The following is a 25,959-nucleotide window of genomic DNA, read 5'->3' on the forward strand; positions in this document are numbered from 1 at the left end:
TACCTCTTGTTCTTTGACTGTGCCCAACAGGTAATCAAAGGCAACACTTAGATCACCCCTTAGCCATCTCTTTTTCTCCACAGACATTACTCACTCAGGCTCGCTAAGTTCCAGTCTTGTGGTGCTGTGTCAGCCTGAAATGACGCTTGGCTTTTGTGGTTCAGCATGGTTCAGGTCAGCACAACTTCGGGATTTTTTGTTTCATGTCATGGAGATAACCCACAATTAGGATAGTACAAGAAAGGTTTAAAACATTTATTTCCATCTTGAAACTCTTCTACGCTGCCCAGATAAGTGACTGAAAATGAGACTTGGGTCCTCTTGTCTATTAGACTGTGGTTAGATCCTTGCATGAAGGGTAATGACAGTGTAATTAGCATTATTAACTGTGAAAATACAAATGTTTACTAAACTGGCATCTAATACACCTGGACTATAAATTGTGCTTTCTCTCACACAAAATTCTCGTCTTCATATCTGCACTTAATGAGTAGTTCAGTGAATCAGACTCTGGAGTGGAAGGATTGGACGCAATTAGAGTATTAACTTTAGATAGTAATTGCCAGCATAGTTAAATGTTGGTTTATTTAAATATAGCCACCAAATTATAATGAGCTCTAATGCATGGGAGTGAATTGTAGTCTTGTTATGTTCAGTGAATACTTAGCTATATCCTTTATGTAAACATCCTACTCACAGTAATCCAGTAAGGACATAAGGTAGAGTCTGTTTATTTTAAGAGGTAAACCACTCAGGATTATACAGGAATTAGGATGTGCATGCATATATGGAGGTTTCTGATGCGAGGAAACTACAGGTTGTCCATTTCACTCTGCTTGTACTCCATGGTAAAATGTGGAGTGTGTTCCCCTGATTATTGAACAGTCTATATTCCTCACTTGCAGAAACATTTTAGTGTGTAAAATCTAAATTGGGATTTAAATTCTGAATTCAGAAGAAAGGTGTGTTAAGTAAGTTTTAAGGCTAGAAGTCATATGTTTCCTCATAGTAAATGCCTTATTATTTGAACACTGTCTGGTATTTCCTGTGATAAATTGATGGTTTTAGTTTCTCAAAATGTGTAACACTCTGGATTGAAAGTTTGCATGGTGAGTGTCTTGCTTCTTTCTATTTGGAAATTTTTGGCCAACACATTCACTTTTGGATGTGAATCTGTGACATAGAGCCTGGACTACTAGTAAGTCTGAATTCCAGAGAGGAAGCCTTTATCTCCTCAAACAACTGGAGAATTCAGCAGCCCATTTCATATGCAGAAGTACCTTGCAACCTTTAATTACACATTTTTTCCCTGTTATTTTTATGGCACTTCTGCATCTCTTGAGCAGAATGAGGCTGGGTAAAGCAGCAAGGTGAGATCTGTGTGTAACACCCCTACCTCATTTATTGTAGATTGTAGTCTGTGTGATGAGTGAGACAGGGGACAGATTCCTTCTATTCTCAAAGATTAGGGGTTGATGAGTCAGATTAAATGCCTGTTAGTTTAGGGTACTTTTGTTTTCTCTGTTCTTCTGCCTACATAAGTTAGGAACTGGAACAGCTTCTTTTCAATTGAATCATGTCTCTGACATGGATTTTTGCCTTAGTATAGGTGAAAAGCAATTTAATAATTCCCCATTCCAGACCTGCATTTGAAGGGTATGTAGTCATTAGGAGAAATACTGAAAAGCTCAAAAAGAAAGATAAATTTGATGTTTCACCCATTCTGCACATTGAACAAAGATGATGTACAAAAAAACCCTTGCATTTGAATCTTTCATGATAATAAATGATTACCTACAGTTAAAATACTGTATTCCAGCTTAATGCTGAGATCTCTTTTGCAGAATAAAATGGTAGTTGATTAATTTATGTTCTTAAATATAGGCAGTCTTGATCTCTTTGTGGATATCCTCAGGGGCACCTCGTGACTTCCACTGACCTACATTAACACTTATTTTTGGCAAACTGCTTCGTGACAAAACTAAAACTTGGGCCCAGATCAGGTGTCCAGGTTAGGTGTAGTGCACACCGTTTGTTATTTTAGCATTATTTTGAAACAGAGTTCTCAGATAGCATGGCAGACAGTTGGACATGCAAGGGACATGCATGAACCAACACCAAATCCCAGTTCCTAAAGCCCACTCCAGCTCAGATGAGTTGGACTAAGGCAAAATAGAAAATTCCCGCTGCTTATATTTTCCCTGCAGAGATCATTGCAAAGCATGTCAGCTTGAACATTTAATCACAAAATAAAGAATGTATTTGGAGCTCTGTGCATAAGAGTGTTACCTAGTGACATCCATTGGGACCCTGTGTTTTAGCTTAAGTACATACTTAAAAAAAAAATGTTTCTGAGGTTATAAGGGTAAATGTTTTGGAGGAGGTTCCTGAAAACATAGGTCCTGTAGGAATCATACCCTTAATCCATTGGCTTGATGCAGTTTTCAGCACAATCAGTAAAATCCCACTGCCTTTGCTTGGCTTTGGATTAGACCTCAAGGGTCACAAACTGGTTGAACTAAGCAGTGGAGCAGATGCGAGCTTCCTCAACTTGCAGACCTTTCTACCAGATTCCTGTTCAGACTTGTTAGCATCTGAATCTCAGGAGTGCTTTCTGGAATATACATCTGCAGAAACCAGCAAATGTGTAAATTATTCTCTTAAATCTCAAAGTTTTACTTCTAAAAAGGGCAAAAGTAACTTTCCTTTTAAGGAACTCAGTACTACATTCACTTACACTTCCAAGCTTAAAGACCTCCTCTTTTGTGGGGTGTTTATGCACTCCTTATGCAGCTGTCATACAACAGTTTAATTAAGCAATACTGCATTGAAACTGCAGTCAGCGACTATGGCCAGGGTATGTTTCCCCTGCCCACCATGGAGAGTTGGCTGTTCTAATTTCATTTGTTCAAATTAATGTGTTAACTCCCTCTGAGGAGGTAAGTAGAGTGACACAGCTGGAGGCAGGACCTCTGCACATGAATCCTTTTAGTTCATAGCAGGATTCAGGCATGCAAATATTGACATTTTGAAATTGTTTCCCCAGAAGGTCAAATTAGTGTAACTGGCTACAAAAAGAAAACACATCTACCCTGATGCTGTTCATAATTAGACTAGCGAGAAATAAACCCAAGTGTTTGCCATTATACTCAAAGCTGTGTCAGCTGCTACTGGAGTTACATTTGTTTATGGGAAAAAATTTTAAAAAAAGACTTTATTTTGAATATTTGTTTGGCATTACAGGAAACAAATGGTTGAAATGAGTTTTGTAAACTTTGTAAAAAGTAGTGTATTTGTTGTACACTGATTGGTAATGCACTGTTTTCAAGACTGTGAGATATCCATTCCTGAAGGTTTTCAAATATACATGCGTTGGTAGGAAACCTCTTCTTCATCAGGACAAGGAGTCATTTCTCCAGCTATCTTAAAAGTATGAATGTGGTCTGCAACAGAATGTCATGATGCTGCTTTGTAATGTCTTTCGTGGGTATTACTTAGTCTTCAAACATTATAAACATGTAGGAACTATATTATGACACTAGTTTATTCCAAATTTAATCAAAATCTTGCTAGACAATAAGACGTTTTAGAGACATGTTTAGTACATTTCACTTAAAGTGTTTAACTTATATCCACATCTGCTGTAAATTAATTGGGGTGTACTAAGAGCAATAAAGCAACAGTTATATCAGTTTCTAGTCCGCTGAAATGTGGCTTTAGAACTTAGTTGGAACCACCCAGTGCTACTTTAATTTGGAAACACTGAATCAGTGTCCTGGTCAATTTTAGGTGAATTGTAACTTCAATTTTTTTTCATTTACCCCCACTCCCCAAATCTCTGGAGTGTACCATTAGCCACAATGTGTTAGTGTATGAACATCAAGGAAAAATGTGACTTCTCCTTTAACTTTCAGCGGGGATTTTGTGTGAATGTTCCTCATCTGTCAACAGTGACTCATGGTATCTTGGATCAATGTGGGCATTTGGAAGCCTGTGTGGCAGTTGACATACACATACACTTCAATATTGCCCCCAAAGGAGCGTTCTTTTGGAGGGAAATTAGTAGAGTAACCAGTGGAGCTGCCGAGAATGAATAATATCATTGGGTCTGGAAGGGGAACTGGAAAGTGCCCTGCCTTTTCCCCTACAACATTCCAAGTTTTAATGCGCCCTTTACATGAACCAAGCTTACACTGAGGCTACACAACGTGTGTAAGAAATTCATTAAATTCACATTGTGCTGGTGTGGCAATATGGTGGCAGTGGACAATGTTTCCTAAATCCAGGTGAAAAATGGCCCTGCTTTAAAACACACAAAGTGCAAATAAATGCAGAGTGTGGGAAAATAAACTAGGTTAAACTTCGCAGTACACTTTGCAAAAATTGTTACATTTTGGTAATTCTCATTTTACATAGTAAAGATAAGAAGGCAAACTCTGCTTTCCATTTCAGTGTGCCTGGACCATTTCACTGATACCTTCAGTCTACAGATCAGTCTCTAAAGGCTTCTGTTCTGACAGGGACACAAAGTAAATGATACGAATGTGAGCTCTGATTTCTGTCTTGGTAAGAAAAGTGCAGTTTTTGTGGCTTGAGGAAAAATGATATAATGACTCTCATTTATATTCCTCTGGAGCTTCAGAAATAAAAACTTCCACTATTTTTCTTTCCTGATGCTAACACTAAAGATAACGATGCTATTGTGTTGATGCAAGAAGAGCTACCATTTATTTAGAATGATGAGACGCCTAGGATCAGTGGTGTAGACTAGATCACCTTTCTGCTAGTTCAAAGAGAGTGTAAAAGAATTGAAACTGCTGGAAAAAGATGGATATTTAGCACAGCAGGAAGCCACACCAGCTTTTTTCCCCTCCCCTCCAAGTTAATTTCATTGAACATAATATTGTTTGGGTTTTATGACTTTTGGAACAGTATTTTCACTTTTTCAGTTCTAATTTGTGTGCCTGTCACCTTCCTCTTACTGACATTTGCTGGAGAAGGTGGGAGGAGATGTGGCTGGGCATGCTGCAGTTGGGCCAATGTCAGCTGAGAGCAGCCACCAGGAACCTGCTGCAAGCAAGTTCAGGTGGGACTGGGTCAGTGGTCTTTACAGTCAAAACACCGTAAAGTTTCTTTCAGTTGTCTTCGGATCCCCTTCTGAGGCTGCTCTAAATAGAGGCTGAGGTAGCAGGTGATTTGTTGTTCAAACAAATCCACTGTATTTACACTGACATGTCTTTGTGCAAGTGAACCTGTGCTCTGAGGTCAAGCCCTGTAAAGTTGTATCCAAACCTCATCGTGCATTAAGCCCAGCCAGAGAGGAGGTGCTACCTGAGTGCTGCTGATAATCCACTCACTTTTCCTCTTCCACCTCTACTGGAAATTGCTGATGGGTCTTTCTGAAGTTCACTTAAAAGATCCAATATGGACAAGTTATTTCAAAACAAAAGGCATTTAGAAGTAATTAGGGGTTGAAATGCTGTTACAGAAACTGAATTCAATCATTGTGGCATTATGCTCTTTGCAGATACTTCCACTCATCTGGGGAGAGCCCAAAGGGTTTGAGGGAGGTGGAGGGGGGAGGAGGAAGGGTGAGGAAGGTTCCATGGACAGCTGAGAAATGAGTTGCAGCAGTCATTTTGCTGAATTAGATTTCAAGTTTTGCATCTTCACTTTCTTTGTCAAGACTCAGGTCATGGCTGCGTTTTTATCCCCTCACGATTAGGAGGGAAATATGTTGTCTCCAGCCACAGCCAAAGCAAACACATAGTATGGTGTTTCCATAACCAGAGTTCTCTGTAGTGGAAGATAACAGGGTTAGGTCAGTTAGAGAGTGAGAGTTCCCCAGAATACTCTCTGAGTTTTCTGCAATTTGAATTTCTGGAGCTTTGTCAGCTAGAGGCTGTGTCTCTAAATTTAATAGCCTCCTAAAGTTTTCTTTTTCTTGATTTTGCCACTTTATCCCTTGAAACTATAAGCAATTTTACCATTTACAACAGCCCACGTCAAGAATTTCTACAGCTTAACTTTGTGTTGTGTGAAGTGGATTTAGACAAATTTTGGGTGGTTTAAAAACTATTTAAAGCTCTTCACACTGTAGTTTCTTGGTGTTGTCAGAATTACACTTGCAAGTTTGCTTCTATGTAGTGAAATTGTAGGTAGAAATGCATTCCTTCTAGCCCCTTTAGAGTATGCCCAGAATCCAAAAAATGAATGTAGAGATTGTAAGGTTTACTTTCCATTCTGAATGTAGCAGTTAATTATAAATCTCTTGTTTCTTGAGTGTGTAACAATTATAAAAATCGTGAAAGTAGATCTAGTTTGGTTTGTGTAACTTGAAAGACATTTAAAATTTTGATTGACAGACAGTATCATGTATGAGAAAATTCACTTTGATTTGAGAAATGGGGGGTTAGCTGCTGAATGATTAACTATATTTATGACATTTGGATGGAAGGGAAAAACCGGAAATTCCTTTTTGATGCGCAGAAGATTTTAGATGCAGCTGGAAACATTTGATAAATAATGTTTACTAATTTGTTCTAATGAACAATTGATTTTTCATTAGGATAAATTAAGAGCAAAATTGGGCATTATCACTTTATTTTGTTGTTGAAGTCTATGCAAGGAGTGTCAGGGGTTCGAAGTCCCTGCTGTATTTTGCTGCAATTAAAGTGCACAGTGGAGCTGTGTGTATCTGTATGTGAGCTACACAGACTGCTTAACTGCAGTCTTTGCTTTCAGCCTCTTGCTGAAACTCATCCAAAACCTCACTTATGGATTAGAAGAAACAAGAGCTATCAGAAGAGAGAAGGATGTAAATCCAAGCATGAATTTTACTCATCCATTCTATTAATGTTAAAAGACGATTCCTTAAAGTGCTGGATATGTGATCAAAGTCAAGGGTAGATACAGTCTGGAAAAACAAAATTTTAACAGAAGGAGTGTTGATAGCTATGTCTGAAATTAAGAATATGAGGTCACTGATATGTACCCATATATGAAAACCTGGACACAGTCCATCTAAGCCAGCTGCTATATAAATTATAATGATTATAATGATTCACCTACTAGCAGGACTAACCCAAAGCCCTTTTTGCATTTTATTAATCAGAGGACTTTGAAGAGTCATTACACAGATAGAGAGAAGAGTTTCACACATGATTTTCAAGTTTAAAATGACCTTTTTTGAAGCAGGTCAGATGCATTTCCATCACAAATATGCTGAAAACACAAGTGTTACTTATTCTATTTTGTAGTTTTGCATATGCAACTAAATTTCCAGGGAATCTTTCTAACCCTATTGTGCATATTAAATAATTCACCTTAGTAAATAATTTCTGCTAGTTTATATTGTCAGTTCAGTAATAAAAGTAAAATACATCAGAGAAGGCAGAGAAGGACTTTATAGAAACATAGAATGGTTTATGTTGAAAAAGACCTTTTAGATCATCTAGTTCCAGGAGTATGGGCCACCTTGCCATGGGCAGGAGCACCTTGCACTAGACCAGATTGCTCAAAGCCCCATCCAACGTGGCCTTGACCAATTTCAGGGATGGATCATCCTGTGTCTTGCCACCTTCATAGCAAAGAATTTCTTGCTCCTATCAATCAAATCTAAACTTGCCTGCCATCAGTTTAGTGCTTGTTTAATTTCAGATCTAATCTACCTCTGCTGGATTTCCTCCATCCCAGTGTTTGAAGCTGTAGAGACGCTCTCCCTTGCAGCCTGTTAAGCCAGTGAAAGCACTGACACTCTCACTTACTGATGGCTCACCCTCTGCAGGTCACCCTCATTCTTACGCTGTCTCAATTTTGACATCTAAATCCTTTACAGACCTACCCCATTAGTCTTTCCAAGAGTCAATGGTAGCTTGCTTGTCAAACGGCAAAGTCACACTTGAAAATAAAACCACCAATCTTTTAAATTTCCACTGATATGCCTATGCAACTTAACAGCTCATATTTGTTAGTTCTTCTAAATGAGCTAACTTACTTTTGAAGTACCTGATTTGGTACCTGAAAGCATGATTTCTTTAAGAGTTAAAAAATATTTTAATACTTTTGTCCTAGGAAAGAAATACACTTGCATAAGGAAGAGTTTTATCATAACTGCAACACAAGTACACATGTGGACGTTGTTGTTACTTTTGACTCCTATTGTCCATGGTGTGTAAATTACAAAGACATTGAGTGAGTTTTTGGCTTTCAGGTTCAGTTGTAAGGAGGTTCCCTTTTCAGAAGGGAATTTTCTAAAACACCATTGTATTTAAGTAATTTTTTTATGTAATAGTCCCCAAACATCATGACTGGTTCTGGCATTATTCAGACAGTTTTATGTCTGAGTTTTTACTCAGAAATAATGATTTTTGGAAGATGAACTGACTTTAATAATAATAATAAGTAAACCTAAAACTTCTCAAATTATATTTATACTAAAGTCATCATGTAGACATTTCATCTTTGCATTGTCTATCTCTGACTTTCATTGTCATGATTATGACAAAATAAAATCATGTCTTTTCAGCTAACTTTAAAGTAGCTTGCCTCAGAAAACATCCTAGTAATTCAACATGTAGCTTCATAAGTAACAAATAGATGAAGACCAAAATCAATTAATCTTTGCTGGCTTCTTGGCCAGTGTTGTTGGACACTGTGTGGACATAAGTGAGTTTCAGGATAACTCAGATGCACTTACACTGCAGCATGGTCAATGTCTGCAGCAAGTGGCTGTGCCTTTAGAGAGCAGCAGCTCTTTTCTTGCCTTGCTTTTGCTGTGGCAGCAAAAGATCAGGAATTCTTGCTTTATTTGGGAACAAACAGTGAGTAAGAATTGTGCTCCATGCTACACTTGGACCCAACATGTGGCTCGAGTGTGCAGAGGATGGGGTGTGACAGTCTTCCCACCTCGTTCCTGCTTGGAACAACTGTCTCTGTGTTAGTCCCTGCAAAGTGTTTGTGCTTCTGTGCTATGATATTTAATGAGACAAGGCCAGTGCTGTTTATAGATAAGGTAATCACTCCTTGAAGTTGCAGCTACCCACAGTTTTACTTAATTGATAACCAGTACCGGTTCTGCTCGCTGGAGACTAACTTCATAGAAGTATCATAGAGAGAGTTGAAAATTGATTAACTTCTAACTAGATCTGATAACTGAGTTATTTAATGAATAGGATTTAGCTGGCTGTTTACCTGTGCTAGCTCAGATGGTGCAATTTCAGGTCATGCAGTGCCACATTGGGCTAACCAAACTCAGAAGGCTGAGTTAATATGCCTGCAGTGTTTTTAGTATTTGAGTTAGAATATTTATAAACTTTATATTAGATCATTATTTTGCTATATTATTGCCACATTTTAAAGAACCTTGATAGTTGTAGATCTCCTTAAAATCTGGGTGCTCATTAGTATGATGCATCACTACCATTATTTCTCCTGAGCAGTTCTTATACCAGCACAAATGGGAGGTAGGAAAGATATTACCTACTCAAGTCTCAAGACAGATTAATTTTCCCTTAGACAGACAATGTCTTAGTAAAACCAGATTATGGCTCTTTTTGCCATCATGTATTCCTGCCTGATACATCACACACACATAAAAAAATGCTATAGGTAGTATAGGTAATGTAAGTCTGTGATTATGTGACAGTGTTGGGCTTAAATACTTGTGAAGTTCATGGTTAAATGTGTGCCATAACCTTTCTCACAAAGACAAGTTCGTAATATGGGATGTTATAATAATTTTACAAATATATAAGATCAAGTTTTACAAGTCTTTGTTTATCTCATAGGGTAATATTTCTTATGTTTTATAAGAAAATAGCTGAGCCGTAGGGATAATCTGGATTCACTTTCAGAGACCAAAAGGACAAATAATAAAAATAATAAAGGGAAAACAGGTTGGTTTTAAAAATCTAAATGTTTTGTGTCTTTGAAATATCATGTGACCCCTTCAGTTATTCAAACCAAAAACACTTTAAGGGCTGTCATGTAGCTAAATAGTGCTGACATTAATGAGCTAAAATCTTCTCTCAGTTTTACAGTATAAAAAACATATGCATCAGTATTTTGAAGTCAAAGGATTCCATGCTTATACTGGTGCAACTGAAACAAAACATGGGTGTAACATTCCTTCTTCCAGGTATCTGGTTTTAATCAAACTATACTCCTGGCCCCCAAGTTTTCTTTGCTGCAGTGAAAGGTAGGCAGGAGTGTTTCATTTAAAATTCTTGGTTTATATCACAATTGCACAAAAACTGTATATCTTGTCCTAGCTACCTCTAATAGATAAGTTGTAATAATTCCCTGAACTGTTTCTGAACTATGTGTTCTCACAGAAGCAAAAGTTTTGCTCAAAAACAAATATGGTACTGTTTTTTTCTCCTTTTAGTAGAGTTCAGTGAAACCAGGTGATTGGCAACTGTTATGATAAGGTAGATGCAGAGGATGAAAGCTAGGACTGATTGAACAGCTGTGAGGGGCTCTGTTCCAATTGTATTTTGATTACTGATAAGATAACCCTCCCTTTTCTCCCAGTGATTTATCTCATTCAAAGTACAATAACACTGAATTGCCATCAACAACAAACGCTGTGGAGTTTCAAGTTTCTGTGACTCTAGTGTAGCAAAAACCCAAAGGTGCTGATTACAAGTTTTCATGTTACATTTCTAAAAATGGATAAATCACTTACTGCACTATGTGATCTCATACACTTCATAAGCCTGTTTTTTGTTTCTTTTGAGATAAAACTGATTGCTTTCTGGTATTTCCAAGCAGCATAATTCTAAAATTATCTGACAGCATAAGTTCTTGGGTTTTTGGTTTTTTTTTTTTTTTTTTTGGAGGGGAGGGTGTTGATAATTTGTATTCTATTCTTCTGCTGCTAATATGAAATCGAAGGCTTACTGGTAAAAATAGTTTGGAAATATGGGAACAGTTTGAATATAAGTGAAAGACATATAATCTGACCAGGTAAACTAAAAGATGTCACAAACCAAATGTTTCTGCAATTATTTTTTTCCCTTCAGGTGAAATGATAAAAAGAAAAAAAAATGGTAAATTAGTTTTCCTTGTTTTGTTTTATAGAAGTTTGAATTGTGCCACCAACTGTTAGCAAATTATTTTTAATTAGAGTGGGTTACTGAACCATTCTCCTCACTAAGGGCCAGATCCTAAGGTCCCAATGATGTCTGAAGTGTCAATGAAAGAAAAAAAATATAAAAAAGTAGTTTTAAAAGTAGCAGTATAAAGTAGTCAAATCCTGGGTGGGGGGAAAGGAGTTGTTATCCTCCAGGCTATCGGCCATTTTACTAAGCATTAGACCGGGCATTGGGTCAAGCTCACCTGATTTCAGACTAGTGTTTTCCATTATATGTGGAAATACTCCACTGAAGTGTCTCACTGCATGACAGCCATTGTCTTGTCCGGGTGGGGACTGGGCTCCCAATAGGTACCACACATTTTCCATGCTTACACTGCTGGTTTTGCCACATAGCTCTGCTGGCTCCTGCCTTGCAGGAAGCTCTCTTGATTTCCTGCCAGTCCCTGCCTTTTCCATAACTGTTTGACTGGGGCAGAAGTCACCATCTGCACTCACAGCAATGAAATGGGGAAGCTGCAGGAGAGGTTGGAAGTTAATATACCCACTCCTTTCCTTGCATGTGTCTAAGAATTCAGCAAATAATTACTCAAAGAGTAATGACTAATTTACACCTGGGATTATTTAGAAAGATACACATGCTGATATACAGAACAGGCACAATACACATCTGTGTAAGCAAGAAATGCATGTGCAAACATGTGGCCACCTGATCCTCTGTAGCCAAAGTAGAAGCCTGGCGAGAGAAGAAGGAAATGTTCTAGCATGACGTTGTGGGAGGCACTGCTCACAGTTCAGCAAAATCCCTGTTTGATGGCATAATGGCATTGACTCATCTTTTACCTACTGCTGGGAGATCTCCAACAAGATCTTATCGCTGCTGGCAGAGGAATGCAGGTCGAGAGTTTTGTGCAAGCAGCAGCCCACTCATTGGCTTCAGGAGCGTGTTGTGACGAGCAGCACTCCCTGTATGATCCAGTCACACTGCAGAGTCACCAGGAATAGGACAGGACCAGATTTGAAACCTGCTGAGGAAACTAGGAAACCTTCCCTCTGGTTTTTAGAGAAATTGATGTGCCCTTTTGACCCTTATCAACAAAAACAGTCTTGGCTGGTGTGTGTCGTTGTGAAGTCTATAACAGGGACGTAGGCCAAAGCCCACAAATTTTCTAAGTTGTTACACAGACAAATTCCCTCTTGCTGAAAAGATTAAAGATAGTTTACCTCCTAGTAGATAAGTGAAAAATAAGATGGTTTTCTTTTGTTATGTTCTTCTCCTGACAAACTCCACTGAGGGAACACAGACATAAAACAAGGTTTACAGTGGAATACCAACCATGGATAAACCAAACTTCAGGATCTGCATGACTGTATTCATCTTAGCTATAGCTGTGGTTTTCTGGCTTCTTCTTTAATGAAGAAGTGTGATAAAAATAAACCAAATCTACATTCCTTGTGCATGCATATCTCCATGGATTTCACAGCAGGAATTTGGCCCTCTGTGTGTATATATACTATTAAGTTACAATTCCATTAGCAAATTAAATAACCACGTATTAAAATGAAGGCAAGAGTTAGGGACTGGTTTTCTTCTGTAAATTTGCCAACTCTCTCTGGCAAAGTGAATGTTCTGACACAAGTCAGACTGGATCAACAGACACATCAGTTAATAGAAAAAACACCATGCAGAGTCTACAGAAAAGCACTTTGAAAGGGGTCAAATACTTCAAGCTTGGACACTGGCTGAGAAAGGAGACTAAGATGGAGCAAGTAAGTCAGGAATGTGAATTAAAGCTAGTTGAAGTGGTTATTAGGGGCATCTAGCCCACAAACCCTGAGAAATTCAATCTCCATCTGGTTTCAGTGATCATCACATTCATTATAATCTGATTATTGTTTAAGGTATGGTGCATTTGAAATTGTTAGTTTTGGTCACCTGCAACACTTAATAAATGTGGGAATGAAGCACCAATAACAAAATCAGTGACATCTCTTTTACCTTCAAAATACCACCACCCACTTCAAATCTACTCATACAGCATTTCACAGACAATGCTAGTTGTAGTGTGCAGTGGTTAGCTCTATAGGGCTCATTCATTCCTGTTCAAAGTACAGGTGTGACTACAGCTGAGGATGTGTCGAAAGGAAATGAGAAAATTATCTCAGGGCAATTACTGAAGAAATTCTCTGGGAAATTACTGAAGAAATGGTGGAGTAATGTTACATGTGTGCAATAAAAATAACTGCACAGATCACAGAGGAAGTAAAAAAGGAAAAAAAAAGACTTTATGAATGGGCAGCCATTACCTGTCTGCATAGAACATGGCTAAGCCAACATTTAGTTATAAGAAAAAAAAGGGAAAATATTTAGGCTATGCTAGTAGATGGTATTTATTTCATTGATTCATTGAATGCATTTATCATTTCCTCTTGTCATTACAATGCAATCTTTGTTGTAAATCTTGGTTTATGTTATCACTGATCATCCACTAACCTTGCCAGCATGAGTGATGGACTCTTAGTAGAATTGATGGAAGCCAGCGCCCTTCTGGGATTGAGCCTTGTCTTTGCTCTTTCTCTCAGCAATAGATACTCATTGGATACTGAAGACACTGGATAGTAAACACTTTAAAATTAATGAATTTGAGGAGGTGGAATACTTAATTTGTATTGATTGTGCAAATGTCATTGCTTTGCTCTTCAACACCCTTTTCCAGGGTGGCCTGTAAAGCCACATTCATCACTGAATGAATATATATCAGTTGGAATCAACAGCAGAGGAACTGCTAAAATGATTTAGGATTTCTCCTCCTACTTTTGATGTAGCTCAAACCTACCTAAATAAGTAGTGATTGAGAATCATCAACACACAAATGACAGTTTTCTCCTCAGCCTATATTTTCAACCTGATCCCTGACAGGGAGAAACCTGATGTCATGTGATTTAAAATACACTGCTTGGAATATGTCTAGGCCTAATCTTTTGGGCAACAGACCCTGGAAATCCAGTTGTCATCTGCAAAAGTCAGTAATGTTACAACATGACACATACTGAATTAAAACCTAGAAGAAACGTCCCATTCTTAGAGAAGGAACTGGAATTTAGCTTTTAGTTTGACTTTAAATTGCACATTCATAAAAAAGTTGATAGTGTTTGGGTTGCATGCTCTGAAAGTCACAGAAAATTAAAAGAAATAAAAGCTTATTATATATTTCCCTGCACAACCACACCTGGTCCTTTTAAGTTTTACTGTGGAGACTTACGAACAGTGAAGATGATGATGTAATTTACTCTTGGCCATAATAAACCTTAGACTCCAATGCTATGATCTCACATTTTTCATGAATATTAGAAAGAAAAAAAAAAACATCAATCACCATCTGTAGATGTGAATATTTAGAACTCTGCATTAGCAAAATCATATCAGGCTTCTTTTAAGCCAAGTAGCTGGGTGCCTAACTGATCTCATTTTCATTTTTATCAGTTTTACCTTTGTCTAGCATCGGCTTCAGCAGACACTTGTCTTTACGCTGCAGTCACAAAGGGCAGACTCATACATATATGAGTTCAAACCAACAAAGATGAAAAAATTACAAAGGTTTTTGACAGCTGTATTATAAGAAAAATGATCAGATACAGATGACAGCAGAGCATTTCTAGCCAAGAGAGAGTTTTAAGACAAGTTAAGCAATCAATCATCTACATCACTCACTATTCACCGAGTCGACATTCAACATCTGAATCAGTCATTACAGAGTAAAGAGAATTAGTAAAGTCTCTTACAAAATGCAAATAAGTGAACTGGAGGACAATAGAGTCAAATTCTAGAACTTGGCAGGAAGCCATAAGAATTATTTTGACAAGACTGCTTGAGGTAATTTGATTGTTACATTTAAAAGAAAAATAATTTTTAAAAAGTGAGCTTCAGTCTTGAGCAGTACAATTTGTGACATAAATGTATAGTTATATTTAGTGACAAAAAGTGTAGAATAAGGAACAAAGTATGGTGTCTGCTCTGATGCTTTGCTACACTGCTACATGAATTAACTATTTTTGGTGGTAGTGAGAGCTTTTCCGAAAAAATACAAAGAATACTAAATCTAAAAGCTATCTTAATGGTATGCAACTAACAATGTTTGTCTTCCTTGAGTATGTTGCCTACTAATGTTCTTGCAGAGTTTCAAACTGCTTCAAAATCCACCTGGTATAAGGGACATCAAAAATAGGTTCAACATCTGCAGAGCTACAAAGCTGCAGGTGTGAAATTCTGTAAAAATCATGAGTATCACTATTACCTAGGTCCAAAAAATCCCCACCTGACATCTTCCTTGTTTATATGAAAGAATGAGTTAAAAAGAAGGAAAATAAATTGAAAATTAGGCAGAAACTTTTAACAGCAGTTTCTCCTTGATTTCTATCAGTATATGGGATAATATCTTATACTCACTTCTCAGTTGGAATAATGGAGGAAGATGGGAGTGATCTTAGTGAAAACTGAAAAGCCATAGAAGGTAGGTGCACTGTTAGGTGAATCCTGGACATTCAGACATTTGGCATGTGGTCTGAGAGGAGTTACATACATCCCTGGCTTGCACATGCGGCAGAATTGATGTGAACATTACATACCTGAAACTCAAGACATGCCCTCTGACCGTCATCCCTTGGGATCCTGATGTATTCACTCCCTTTCTCATCTGTCTTCATGGCTCCATCAATGGAGCTGCTCCTGCTCCTAAACCTGGATGTTTGCCTTCTTAATTCACAAGTTCAGGGCTAGAACCATGTAAGATTTGTCATCACCAGGAAACTTTCTTATTGATGACTTACTAGTGGAGACATGCCTTAAAATGGTAGGGATGGTTTGGTTTTGGTCCCGATACGAATATAGATAGGCATAAAGAAAGTGATTTATACTGTTATGGTCCAGAATTTATGGTAAAAGTATTTTTCAGAAAAATGCAAATGATTTTGTTAATGTTTGAATAGCTATGATGATTCTGTGGATCCTTGTACATAAAAAAATCATGTCTATGGCAAATGTAATCTCTGTGAGGAATATCAGAACTAGAAAATTACTCTTGAGTTTAAAGACAAGCAAGGTTACTTTCTCTAGTTAAATTATTGTTCCAAGCAAGGGAACAACATGCTGCCTGTGTGAGAAAGCTCAGAAGATAATACATTTAAGAATAGGTGCTACATGTTATTTTATCTCATCAGCTAGTCATTCTTATCCCTTTTCTCTTAACTTACTGATGTTTATGAAATGTTTTTTTTCTGCTGAAAATAGATTTTGTGTTTAGATGTGGTTATCAGCCAGTTATCCCCAAGTTTATCCTTGCAAATCTCATTGATTGAACTAAATTGAACTTTGTCCCACAGTTGATGAGCTACATGGATAGAATTTTACCACCTAAAAGCTCATACAGGTTTTTAATTGATTTCACTGTTGTTTTGACCTCTTTGTACAGCTGAATCTCACAAGCAGTTTGGGTGCTTGAAATAAAAACATTCAGGGGTCCAGGTAAATAATGCTTTTACTTGTTTCTTCACCATAAGCACAAATTCCTAAAATTATATTTTTACAAGTCAAAATAAAAGTCTCTATTTCCATTGACCATTATAACAACAAAAATATTACCTTTATCTTACAGAAATGTTGGAATCCAACAATGTAATCAATTTCAATGGACTAGCTAATAGCTCCAGTTACCACACTTTCCTCTTGGACGAAGAACGTGGCCGGCTGTATGTTGGAGCAAAGGATCACATATTTTCTTTCAACCTGGTTAACATCAAGGAATATCAAAAGGTACATTCATTCATGTTCTGTACAATGTAAATATATACTTTGAATGTTAAAGACTCGTTATTGCTCAGACTATATTGTGCACTGTTGGAATTATATAGTAAGTGTTTGGATGTCAGGAGTACTGTTACGACAAAAATATTTGCTGACTCTATGAAAAGAAATTTATAATGAGCCTGTGACCTTTGACTACATAATCTACAATATTTTTTTTAAGACTAGAAAAAAAGAAGTAAATGATAAGTGTATAATCCAGCTATTTCCCAAACAAGACATACTTTCATGGCAACTGCTAAAAAAGCCAAACATGTGTTATGGCAGTTTAAACAGAAAGGCCTTACTGCTCTGTATTTTTCTGCAGATAAAAGAAGCTATTTGGGAGTCCAAGTGTTGATTTTTCTTCCTTAACTCAGCACTTGTAGGCATTCTGCTCTGCTGCTTTTGAACCAAAACAGTTCCAGTATTAATAAAGGAGGAACTATTCCATAAAATATTGCTGTTCTTGATGGAGATTGTAATTTTCCAGTGAAAGTTGGAAAGTGACTAATTAAAAGCTGACAAGCAGTTTAATGTCATTCTTCTGTTGGAGTCCAAATAAATAATTAAGTTTTCCTTTATTTTAGTAAGACAAAATGCCAAGAAGGTAAACAATGAGATGGATGTTTGATTTGTTATATTAAGTATTTTGATGGCACATTTTAAAATCCAGAGAGTACCCTTTTATGAGAGATATATTGCTTCAATACCCAGGGATTATTTTTTTTTCTTAGTGTTCCTGACCTTTTGGCCATTTGACTATTAGCTTCCTAAGATGATAGCAATAAATACCTTGTGTTTTCTGTTCAGAGGGAAGACAGGCTATTCATTTGTATTCTCTAAGGATAAGAGGATAAAAGGAAAACTGAGTATTTTCTTTTCTATTCTCTTTAGAGCAGCTATAAAGGAAACTAGCTATTTATTTGGATTCTCTGAGGGATCGATAGCTTAATGTGCAAAACATCTGGAATAATTAAAGGAAAGAAGGTGTTTCCATTGCAGAAAACAGTTCTGTAGAATGGGAGTGATTGTATTTTACATGCTTACATATTCAGATACTTTTAGAACACTGTTTGACTTTATATACAAATAGTGATAGATTAAATAAAGAACTGCTGTCAGTAACATGGAAACGTATGTTAGCAACAAACTTAGAGAATTTAGACTAGATTTAAGAATACACAAAAGGCTTTAAGAGTTTGGGGATCTGTTTATTATAGATAGGAGAGTCATGTAAGACACTTCAATCAAAATTACAATACAGCCAGTGCTACACTTGAGCTCAAACTTCACTGATTGTTGCTTCTGCCACCTAAGAAAACTCCTCAGGTTTCTGTCTAAATGCTGATGGCAACATCAAAACTCAAAAAGACAATTTTTTCAATGTACTAGAACCAGTTTGACTTAGCTGTCTTTTAAACCAAATTAGAGGAAAAGGTTTTACTGTGAAACCAAGGAGAAAGAACATCTGTCTTGAAATGCACTGGTTTGAAAAATACTCCGATTTTTTTGCCCAAAACTTGAACTAAACTTGAACCGGTCCTTTTGGGATATCTGAGAAGTTTGGTTAATGTTTTTCAACCTAGTAAATTTAAATTTTCACATCTCTTCACATTTTAAGCTGAGAATAGCAACAGGAAGTAGTGGGAATCCTCTGAGAGAGAATGTGCTCATAAAATTTTCAGCCTTATTTTATAGACTTAGTATGTTCAATTGCTGTTTGGATTTCATTAAGAAAATTTTGGATATAAAAATATTGCAAACTGTATTTTCAAATATCATCTACAATATTTACTTTGACCCCTTCAGTCATCTGCAGTCCATCTTTTTTTTTTTTTTTTAATATTTTGCCTTTTGCTTTCTATTAACAAACTATATTGAACACCAAGACTGTAATCCAGACTTAAGGCCATTCATATTGCATTATCTGAGGCTCCCAAATGAATAGCCTGGCATTTTATGGGAAGATCATGTTTTATTCTATATGTAATTCCTAAAAGCTTTTCAAAGAAACATGAATAATTGACTGTGAGGGTCTCTGGATTTTCTCTGTATGAGGTGAGATCCATTTTCTGCTAAGCAAACACTACAGAAAACCCAGATTTAGGATTAGTTGTGTTAGGGTGGCTCTATAGAAACAGCATAAACATTCTGTTTTGATGGTGCAATACTTGTCAAATACGATGACTCCTTTTTTATTATTTAATTAACCAAACTAGCGAAAGAGTGAACTATTAGATACACTGAGGAGGCAAACATTTCTGATACTGGTTCAGATACATTTCTGATGCTGGGACTCTAATGTGAGATTCTATTTCCATTATGTGAGATTTAAAAGATTCAAAGAACACTCAATCAATGGAGAATCAACCCTCTTGTCATTAGGATCTGGAGATTCACAGCTGAAATTCACAATGCAGACTTCAAGATTGTTTTTCCTATGACACCTATTATTCCTGGCTTTGCTCCCAATATTTCATTTCTTTGTTGTCAAATTTTAAGAAAGAAAAGGAAATAAGGAAAAGAATGGGGGGAATATAAACTGGATAAAGGGACTCTGTAAGCATTTGGCCTGCAATTTGTGAATGCTGAAGCATGAAATAACACAATGTGATTTTTGTTTTCTGTCTTTAGATTGTTTGGCCTGTATCACATTCCCGAAGGGATGAGTGCAAGTGGGCTGGAAAAGATATTGTGGTAAGTACAAATCTTTTTAGCATTTTTTTTTCATTTTATAAAACATTGTAAATATTTTATTATGTCCTACTGTGTTAATTCTTAAAGTATTTTTCTACTCTGTAAGGTCACACGTCTGATCATAAGTTCACTCATGAGTTTTCTCAGTCCTCTTATGTAGAAGGGTTATCATATTACCAAGGGTTTCAATTTACCAATGGAAATCACACAGATGAAATAAAATTTATATACCAAAGAGAAAAAAAATCACTAGGAAAGAAAAAATACCAGAATGAGAAATATTAGCCCTTGCATACTCATCTCCTGATGAGAAGGTACATAATGTTTTGACCCATTTTTGCCCTGCTCCATGTCCCAGTTCTCAAGGGAGTTCCAAGAAGTGCTTTCCCTTTGTAGCTTCTCTCTGGAGCCAGTGGGTTCCCCAGAGCCTTTTCCTGCATGGAGTTCATAGCAATATTGAGGTCAAGGTGGTGTAAACATTCTGCATCAGTTTTGGTGCCTCAGGAAAGACGCTGCTACACCAGGCATCATTTTCTGAACGTTTTCCCTCATTCCTGTGTACATCGTATTCCCTATATTTATGAGGTAAGAGGGACATAGCCAGTAGCCCCCAAATAGCAATCATTCCACACTGACAGTAGCTGTCTTCTTTATAGGAACAGTGTGGGAAATAGGGCTGAAGAAGGGGGAGCAACAGATAAAAAATACATGCCTGCCATGAGCCAAACAAATACTTGCATAGCAAAGCCAAGTGGGAAATCATCGTGGTTGCCAAGGTATAAGTGAGAGTGGAACTTGGCCCCGTGTGTATATGCTATTGGCCTGATTTTCAGAGATGATTCTGTAAAATATTCATAATGCCAACCATATGCCTCTAGAGAGCTCCATTTGAATAATTTCCTAGGTCATAATAAAAATAGTCTCATCAGTCTCTACCTAGGCCATAGAGGACAGTTGCCTTCAAAAAATGCCATCTGGGAACAGTAGAGGTGGATTGGGTAAAAAGTAAGAAATATGGGCTAAGCTAAATATGTGATGGGACAGCTGAAATGCCAGATACCCAGGCTATCTCATTACACAGAAATAATGCATTTAAAGTAATCTCTGCTCATGTCCACAAATAATTTCCAGGAGTACTTTGCAAGGTGACACCTAGAATATCTAATATTCAAGGTTAAAAAAAGGGACTGGTGTTAAATATATGAGCAAATTAACTAACCTTCCTGCTTCACATTAAGTAACCTTCACATCTCATGTGAAGTATTATGATATTACATTAAGTAGATTTTTTTTCATGACTTGAGTACTTAGAAAACTAATAAGAGATTCAGTACCTAGCATGAAAGTATATTCTTAGGTTTTTTTAATAATTATTTTTAGAAATTCACCATAGTAAAAAAAAGTATGTTTTATACATTTGACTAAGCTGATTCTAATTCAGCTTAGTTGTTTAAAATTGTAGAGACACAGATTCTGGAGTAAGCTGAGAGGTCCCCATCTGACTGTGGTGAGCTTGAGAGGACTGCTTATACTGCAACTTTTATTCACCTTGATTCTTTTGCTTCCTGTGATACTAGGACAGCTACACCTGCTGATCATGAGTAGGTGAAGCCCACACCACTGTGCACTGCAGTGTGTGACCCTGACAGTAGATCCTGTAAGATTAAATCCTGTAAGGTTGTTTGGGGTGGTTTTGCCTTTTTTTGGAATGTTATTTTTTTGGTTTTTTTTTTTTTTGGTAATTTTACAGTTCTCTACAGGAGAAGGTGAGAAATAAAACAAACATGTAGGTGACTATGAAGAGAGAACACATAACTTGATGTGATCAGAACATTGTCTTTAAATATTTACAGCTACCATGCCAAAAAACCAGTGCATTACAAGCAACATATTTAATGCAACTGCTTTAACTCTAATTACAGATAATTTAAAAATCTTATTTTCTTATTTTTCCTCTCTTATTTATTTCTTAAAGCCATTGTCAGTATCTTGGGAATGTGAAATATAAAGGCCATAAAAATAACTCAACAAACTCTCATTAGAGGGAACAGGAGAAAAAGAGGAGAAATAAAGTGATATATAAACCAGACTTGATATAATACTGCTTTCAGCATGTACCACTTCTAAGATATTATGTACTCCTCACTTCTGATGGTTCAAAACTTTCTACATGACAGCCTATACTTCTGCATTGAGGTCTTTTTTAAAAAAACCCCTCCTTTTAATTATTGATCTCCAGGGTACGTCGGTGCTGAAAATGCAACCCCCACTAATGGGCCAGGTGCGCTGCAGCAGCTGCAGCACCAGCACAACCCCGGCCCTGCCCCTCTGCTAACCTCAGCTATGACCTCTGAGATTTCCTCTCATAATTAGAAGAGGTAATTCAGCGTTGTTTTCACTCCTTCAGAGGGATTCCTTATCCTGATGCTGTCAGTCATGCCCGTCTCAGCACAGCAGGTTCGTGGCTCAGGATGATCCACACGGGATTTGAGGAGAGCAGCCAGTGGGGCCTGTTCCTGCTCTCCTGCTGCCCCTTTGTTACTTAAACAGTCATTTTAATTTCTGTCTTTAAAGGACTTAGTATATGTTAATTACCTAAGCTGTACTCAGTGTTTAGGTAGATAAAACTTTTAAAGTGTGCTTTGGATTTTTTTCCATATGAGTAAGCTGAGAAGAGTTGCTGAAAGACTCCCCCCCCAGCTATGCAATACTTATTAAAGCAGGACTTCTCTGAAAAAGGTTAACTGCTAAAATATAGATTTTTTTCCAATAAAATCGTAATTACTGACCCGTGTAAGTACTTAGTATTACAATATATTTCCATTTCCTCAGTATAGAGTATCACAAGCACCGAAGTAACATTGTTCATGAAAAATTAAAGGCTATAAATAATAAATAGGATATTTGCTTACGTAATTCAACTAAATGTGCAATTCTGTGAGGATTTCTTGATATTCTGGACTTCAATTTCTTATTTGATCTATTCTGGTTTCTGTTAGTCCTGTGAATATTTCTCATGATTCCTGGCCAGACCTTGGTAATGATCAAAGACAAAGTCTCTACAGAATAATTCTCAGCTTTTATACTAAACTTAGAGAACAGTCATGCTGCTAGTCATATTCCTCACTAGTGAGCCTCAGTATTTCATTTAAAAATACAACAGTCACCTACAAATACACAGGGCAACCTCTGCATTACATATGGGATAAGTAACAGGTAACTATCAGAAAAAGAAAAAAAAAAAGTGGCTACAATTCTATTTTGACATTCCTGGGATATCATAAACCAGCAAAGCAGAGCTTGGTGGTTTACAAAATTTATCAGAAACACTAGTTTTACAGGTAGGCATAGTGCAAGGATAAGTTCCTGACTGGAAACCTCATTTAGTCCTTAAACTGTTAATTTGTCATTGCTTTGAAAGTTTTGGCTGCTTTGGCTGTTTAGTCCATAAATCTCTGCATTAGATTTGCACTGTAGCAGTAGTTCACAAATTACACAATTAATCAGAGAAATTCCTATTAAAGGGTACAATAGGTTTCTATTACCTGAAAGCTTAAAAAATGTGTTTCTGAAAGGCACCTTAGGATGTTACTTTCAAGTGCAATTTGACTATCCAATTTATATAGCCACTTTTAAAGATTCCAGGTCAAATTAAATTGTTGAAACCCTCCCTTCTGGCCTTGACATGTATAAATGTATAAAGTTTCGGTAGGTGCTTTAACAAAGTCACATAGGACAAGCTGCACAATGACAGACACGCACTTTGTACACTGAGATATCAGCTTCTCCCTGGATGTTTCTGGTGAGAAATGCACACTGATGTACAAACAGATACAAAGAGTGCCAACTACTTTTACTGGGTACCAGCAAGCTTCTACATCTGCTCTGTCACATGAACATAGAGTTACTCCATCCAGGTCCAGAAAGAGTTACACTTCTGTGTACACAGCTGAAGTGTACCACATTCAGTGTACACATTTGCATGCGGGTAAGCACTGACTGGATTATAATAATAAAAGGAGATAGGCATCTACCTGAGCTATTTAATTGGAATTAAATTTTACCTAGTTATTATCTCTCACCTGATTCCAACTGTGCTTAACTTTTTTATACTTAATAGTTCTCTTGACAGCAATTTGGAATCACTTTAGATCAGAAACCTATTTCCAGTGACAAAGCAGCAAGGCTCTTTACACATATTTTATGACAAAGCCATATTCTGTGCATGCTTCTTTGCATTCAAGTATGGCCAGCACTTGATTATTAAATTTATTGTTCATGCAAATAGAATCACATGACAGTAATTTAATGCACCATCTCATTTGTTACGGTAATATTTAAAGCCAAAATGTTTGTATGTGATCTTAGTTTATGGTGTCTTTAAAGTTTTCCATCCCCTCCCTAAAATATAGGAAGGCAGGGGATTGATCTGTAGGCTTATGGATCCATCAATGTGCAATGATTTAATTTGGAAAGAAAGACAGAAAAAACAAAAGAACCCAGAAAGTAAAAAGTGACTCAACAAGTGTCCCTCAGCCATATCTGGTGATACTTTGGAAAAAACATAGTTGGCTATAATTGAACACGAGTCCCTTTAACTCATTTTATTACTGTTGTTGCCTTAGGGAAAATAGAAGAACATAGAGGCAGAAAGCAAAAGTAATTCTTTTCATCTGTTATTGTAAACAAAGATCTGAAGAGGGACTCTGAAAATTAAATATAAAATGCTGGCTGGATCTAGAAAGCATGTTTCTAAATTCAGATGACAGGCACAATTTTTCCAGTCAAATTACCTCTGGCCCTTTGGGTGTGCCAAGGAGAAGTTCATTCCTTTCTGTCAGGGTTCTTCCTTTGGAGGACATCTACAGCCAATTTCCAGCTTTTCTCCCACCAACCTTCATTGCCATCCCTTTTTCCTTTCTGGCTTCCTGTCTCCAGCACAGCAGTAAAATTCTTTACCAATGCCTAAAGACCTAGGATACCCACCCAGCCTGGGCAAAAGAGAAAGGTGAATGTCCCCTGGGAATGGGAGGAAAATGAGTAAAAATCCAAAACAACAGGTCTCAAATGAGTTTGGGGACAGAATTTATTCTCAGTACGACCTACTACAAGAAGAAAAGTATTCTTTGTTACGTGTAAGATAAATAGTGCTGGATTATATCCATTCTTACTCTCAACTGTCCCAGTTAGTATGCTGGGCTTTTCAGCTTGAGGGCTGCTCATCCCTTCCTCTTGTGGACACAAGGTTTTCTAATGTGGACACAATTTCTTACCAAAGCATTCCTTACCATTTGGGAGATGAGAGAGTGAGACATTTGTAAGCAGTGTGCAGCTGTAATACTGCTGCTTTGGAAGACTTCTGTGCATAGACTACAGACCAAAGAGAAAGATGGGGGGGAAAAACCCCTCAAAACCAACAATCACTTTACTCAGAGGTCACCTGGGCTTGGTAAAAAAAGAGTTCAGGATATTGGAATCTTTCACAGTCCTGTGGAGCTCTTAAGCAGACCTGTCACCCCCAGAACTTCTGGTTGTGCCAGCTCCAGTTCTTGGATGGACCCCCACAACACACCAGCATAAAGCCTCATTTATGGCATATTTCAGTTGTTGATCCTACAGCTTGTCTTCATTAGGCATTTGCATATATTTCTTTCTATGAATTGACCAAGGAAAATCAGTTACTGTAAGGTAATAACTTGTGTCCTTGTACAGAGGAAGAATTAAGTTGGCAGTTGTTCATATTTTCATATTTTACCCATTTATGTATCATGGGAAGTCATTTAAGTCTTTCAGTATGGGAAAAAATTGATATAGATCAAGGAGAAAGCTAATTTTCCAATTTTGGGTTCATTTTTCTGTTATAGGTGTGACTATAGAAATTTGCTTCTGAAGGAAATTTAATATTCAGCACATTTAATGCAGTCTTGCAGAAATGTTTTCTTTGTTGCTTTTGAAATACAGAGTTAGAAAAGGGAAAGTAAAGGAGAAATGAAAGAAAAAAATCTTCCCAAAGTTATGGGGTTTAATTTTCTATCAGTGTGTTCCTCATGAGCCCTCATTTGGCCTTGGCTAAGTCTGAGAATTATTTATGGCTGGGTTTCCAGCTATTGCTATTTCAAAGTGCTGTTGGGTAATTCCATGTTATGATTTACTGCACCCCAAGATGGACAGAGTAAATTTACTCTTCATACATTTCTCTCCAGAAAAACACATTAACTGGATGACTGGTAGAAATGATAGATATGTTCTGTCCCTGTTTTGTTTCAGGGCTTCAGTTTGAAGCTCATGAAGTTAAAGAAAAGCCTTTTCTTTGGTGCCAGTCACT

General features: G+C 37.1%; 1 protein-coding gene across 5 annotated transcripts in view; it reads left to right on the forward strand.

Annotated features, from left to right (window-relative positions):
* Positions 1-25,959, forward strand: part of SEMA3A (semaphorin 3A) — a 322,842-nt gene that overhangs the window by 188,384 nt on the left and 108,499 nt on the right. For all 5 annotated transcript variants that reach the window (XM_038153363.1, XM_038153364.1, XM_038153362.1 and 2 more), the window contains 2 exons: positions 16,747-16,904; positions 19,572-19,634. In XM_038153363.1, the coding sequence (XP_038009291.1) occupies positions 16,747-16,904; positions 19,572-19,634 (221 nt within the window). The remainder of the gene's footprint in view (positions 1-16,746; positions 16,905-19,571; positions 19,635-25,959) is intronic.

Source organism: Motacilla alba, chromosome 1A, assembly GCF_015832195.1.
Source record: "Motacilla alba alba isolate MOTALB_02 chromosome 1A, Motacilla_alba_V1.0_pri, whole genome shotgun sequence".
Classification (NCBI taxonomy): domain Eukaryota; kingdom Metazoa; phylum Chordata; class Aves; order Passeriformes; family Motacillidae; genus Motacilla; species Motacilla alba.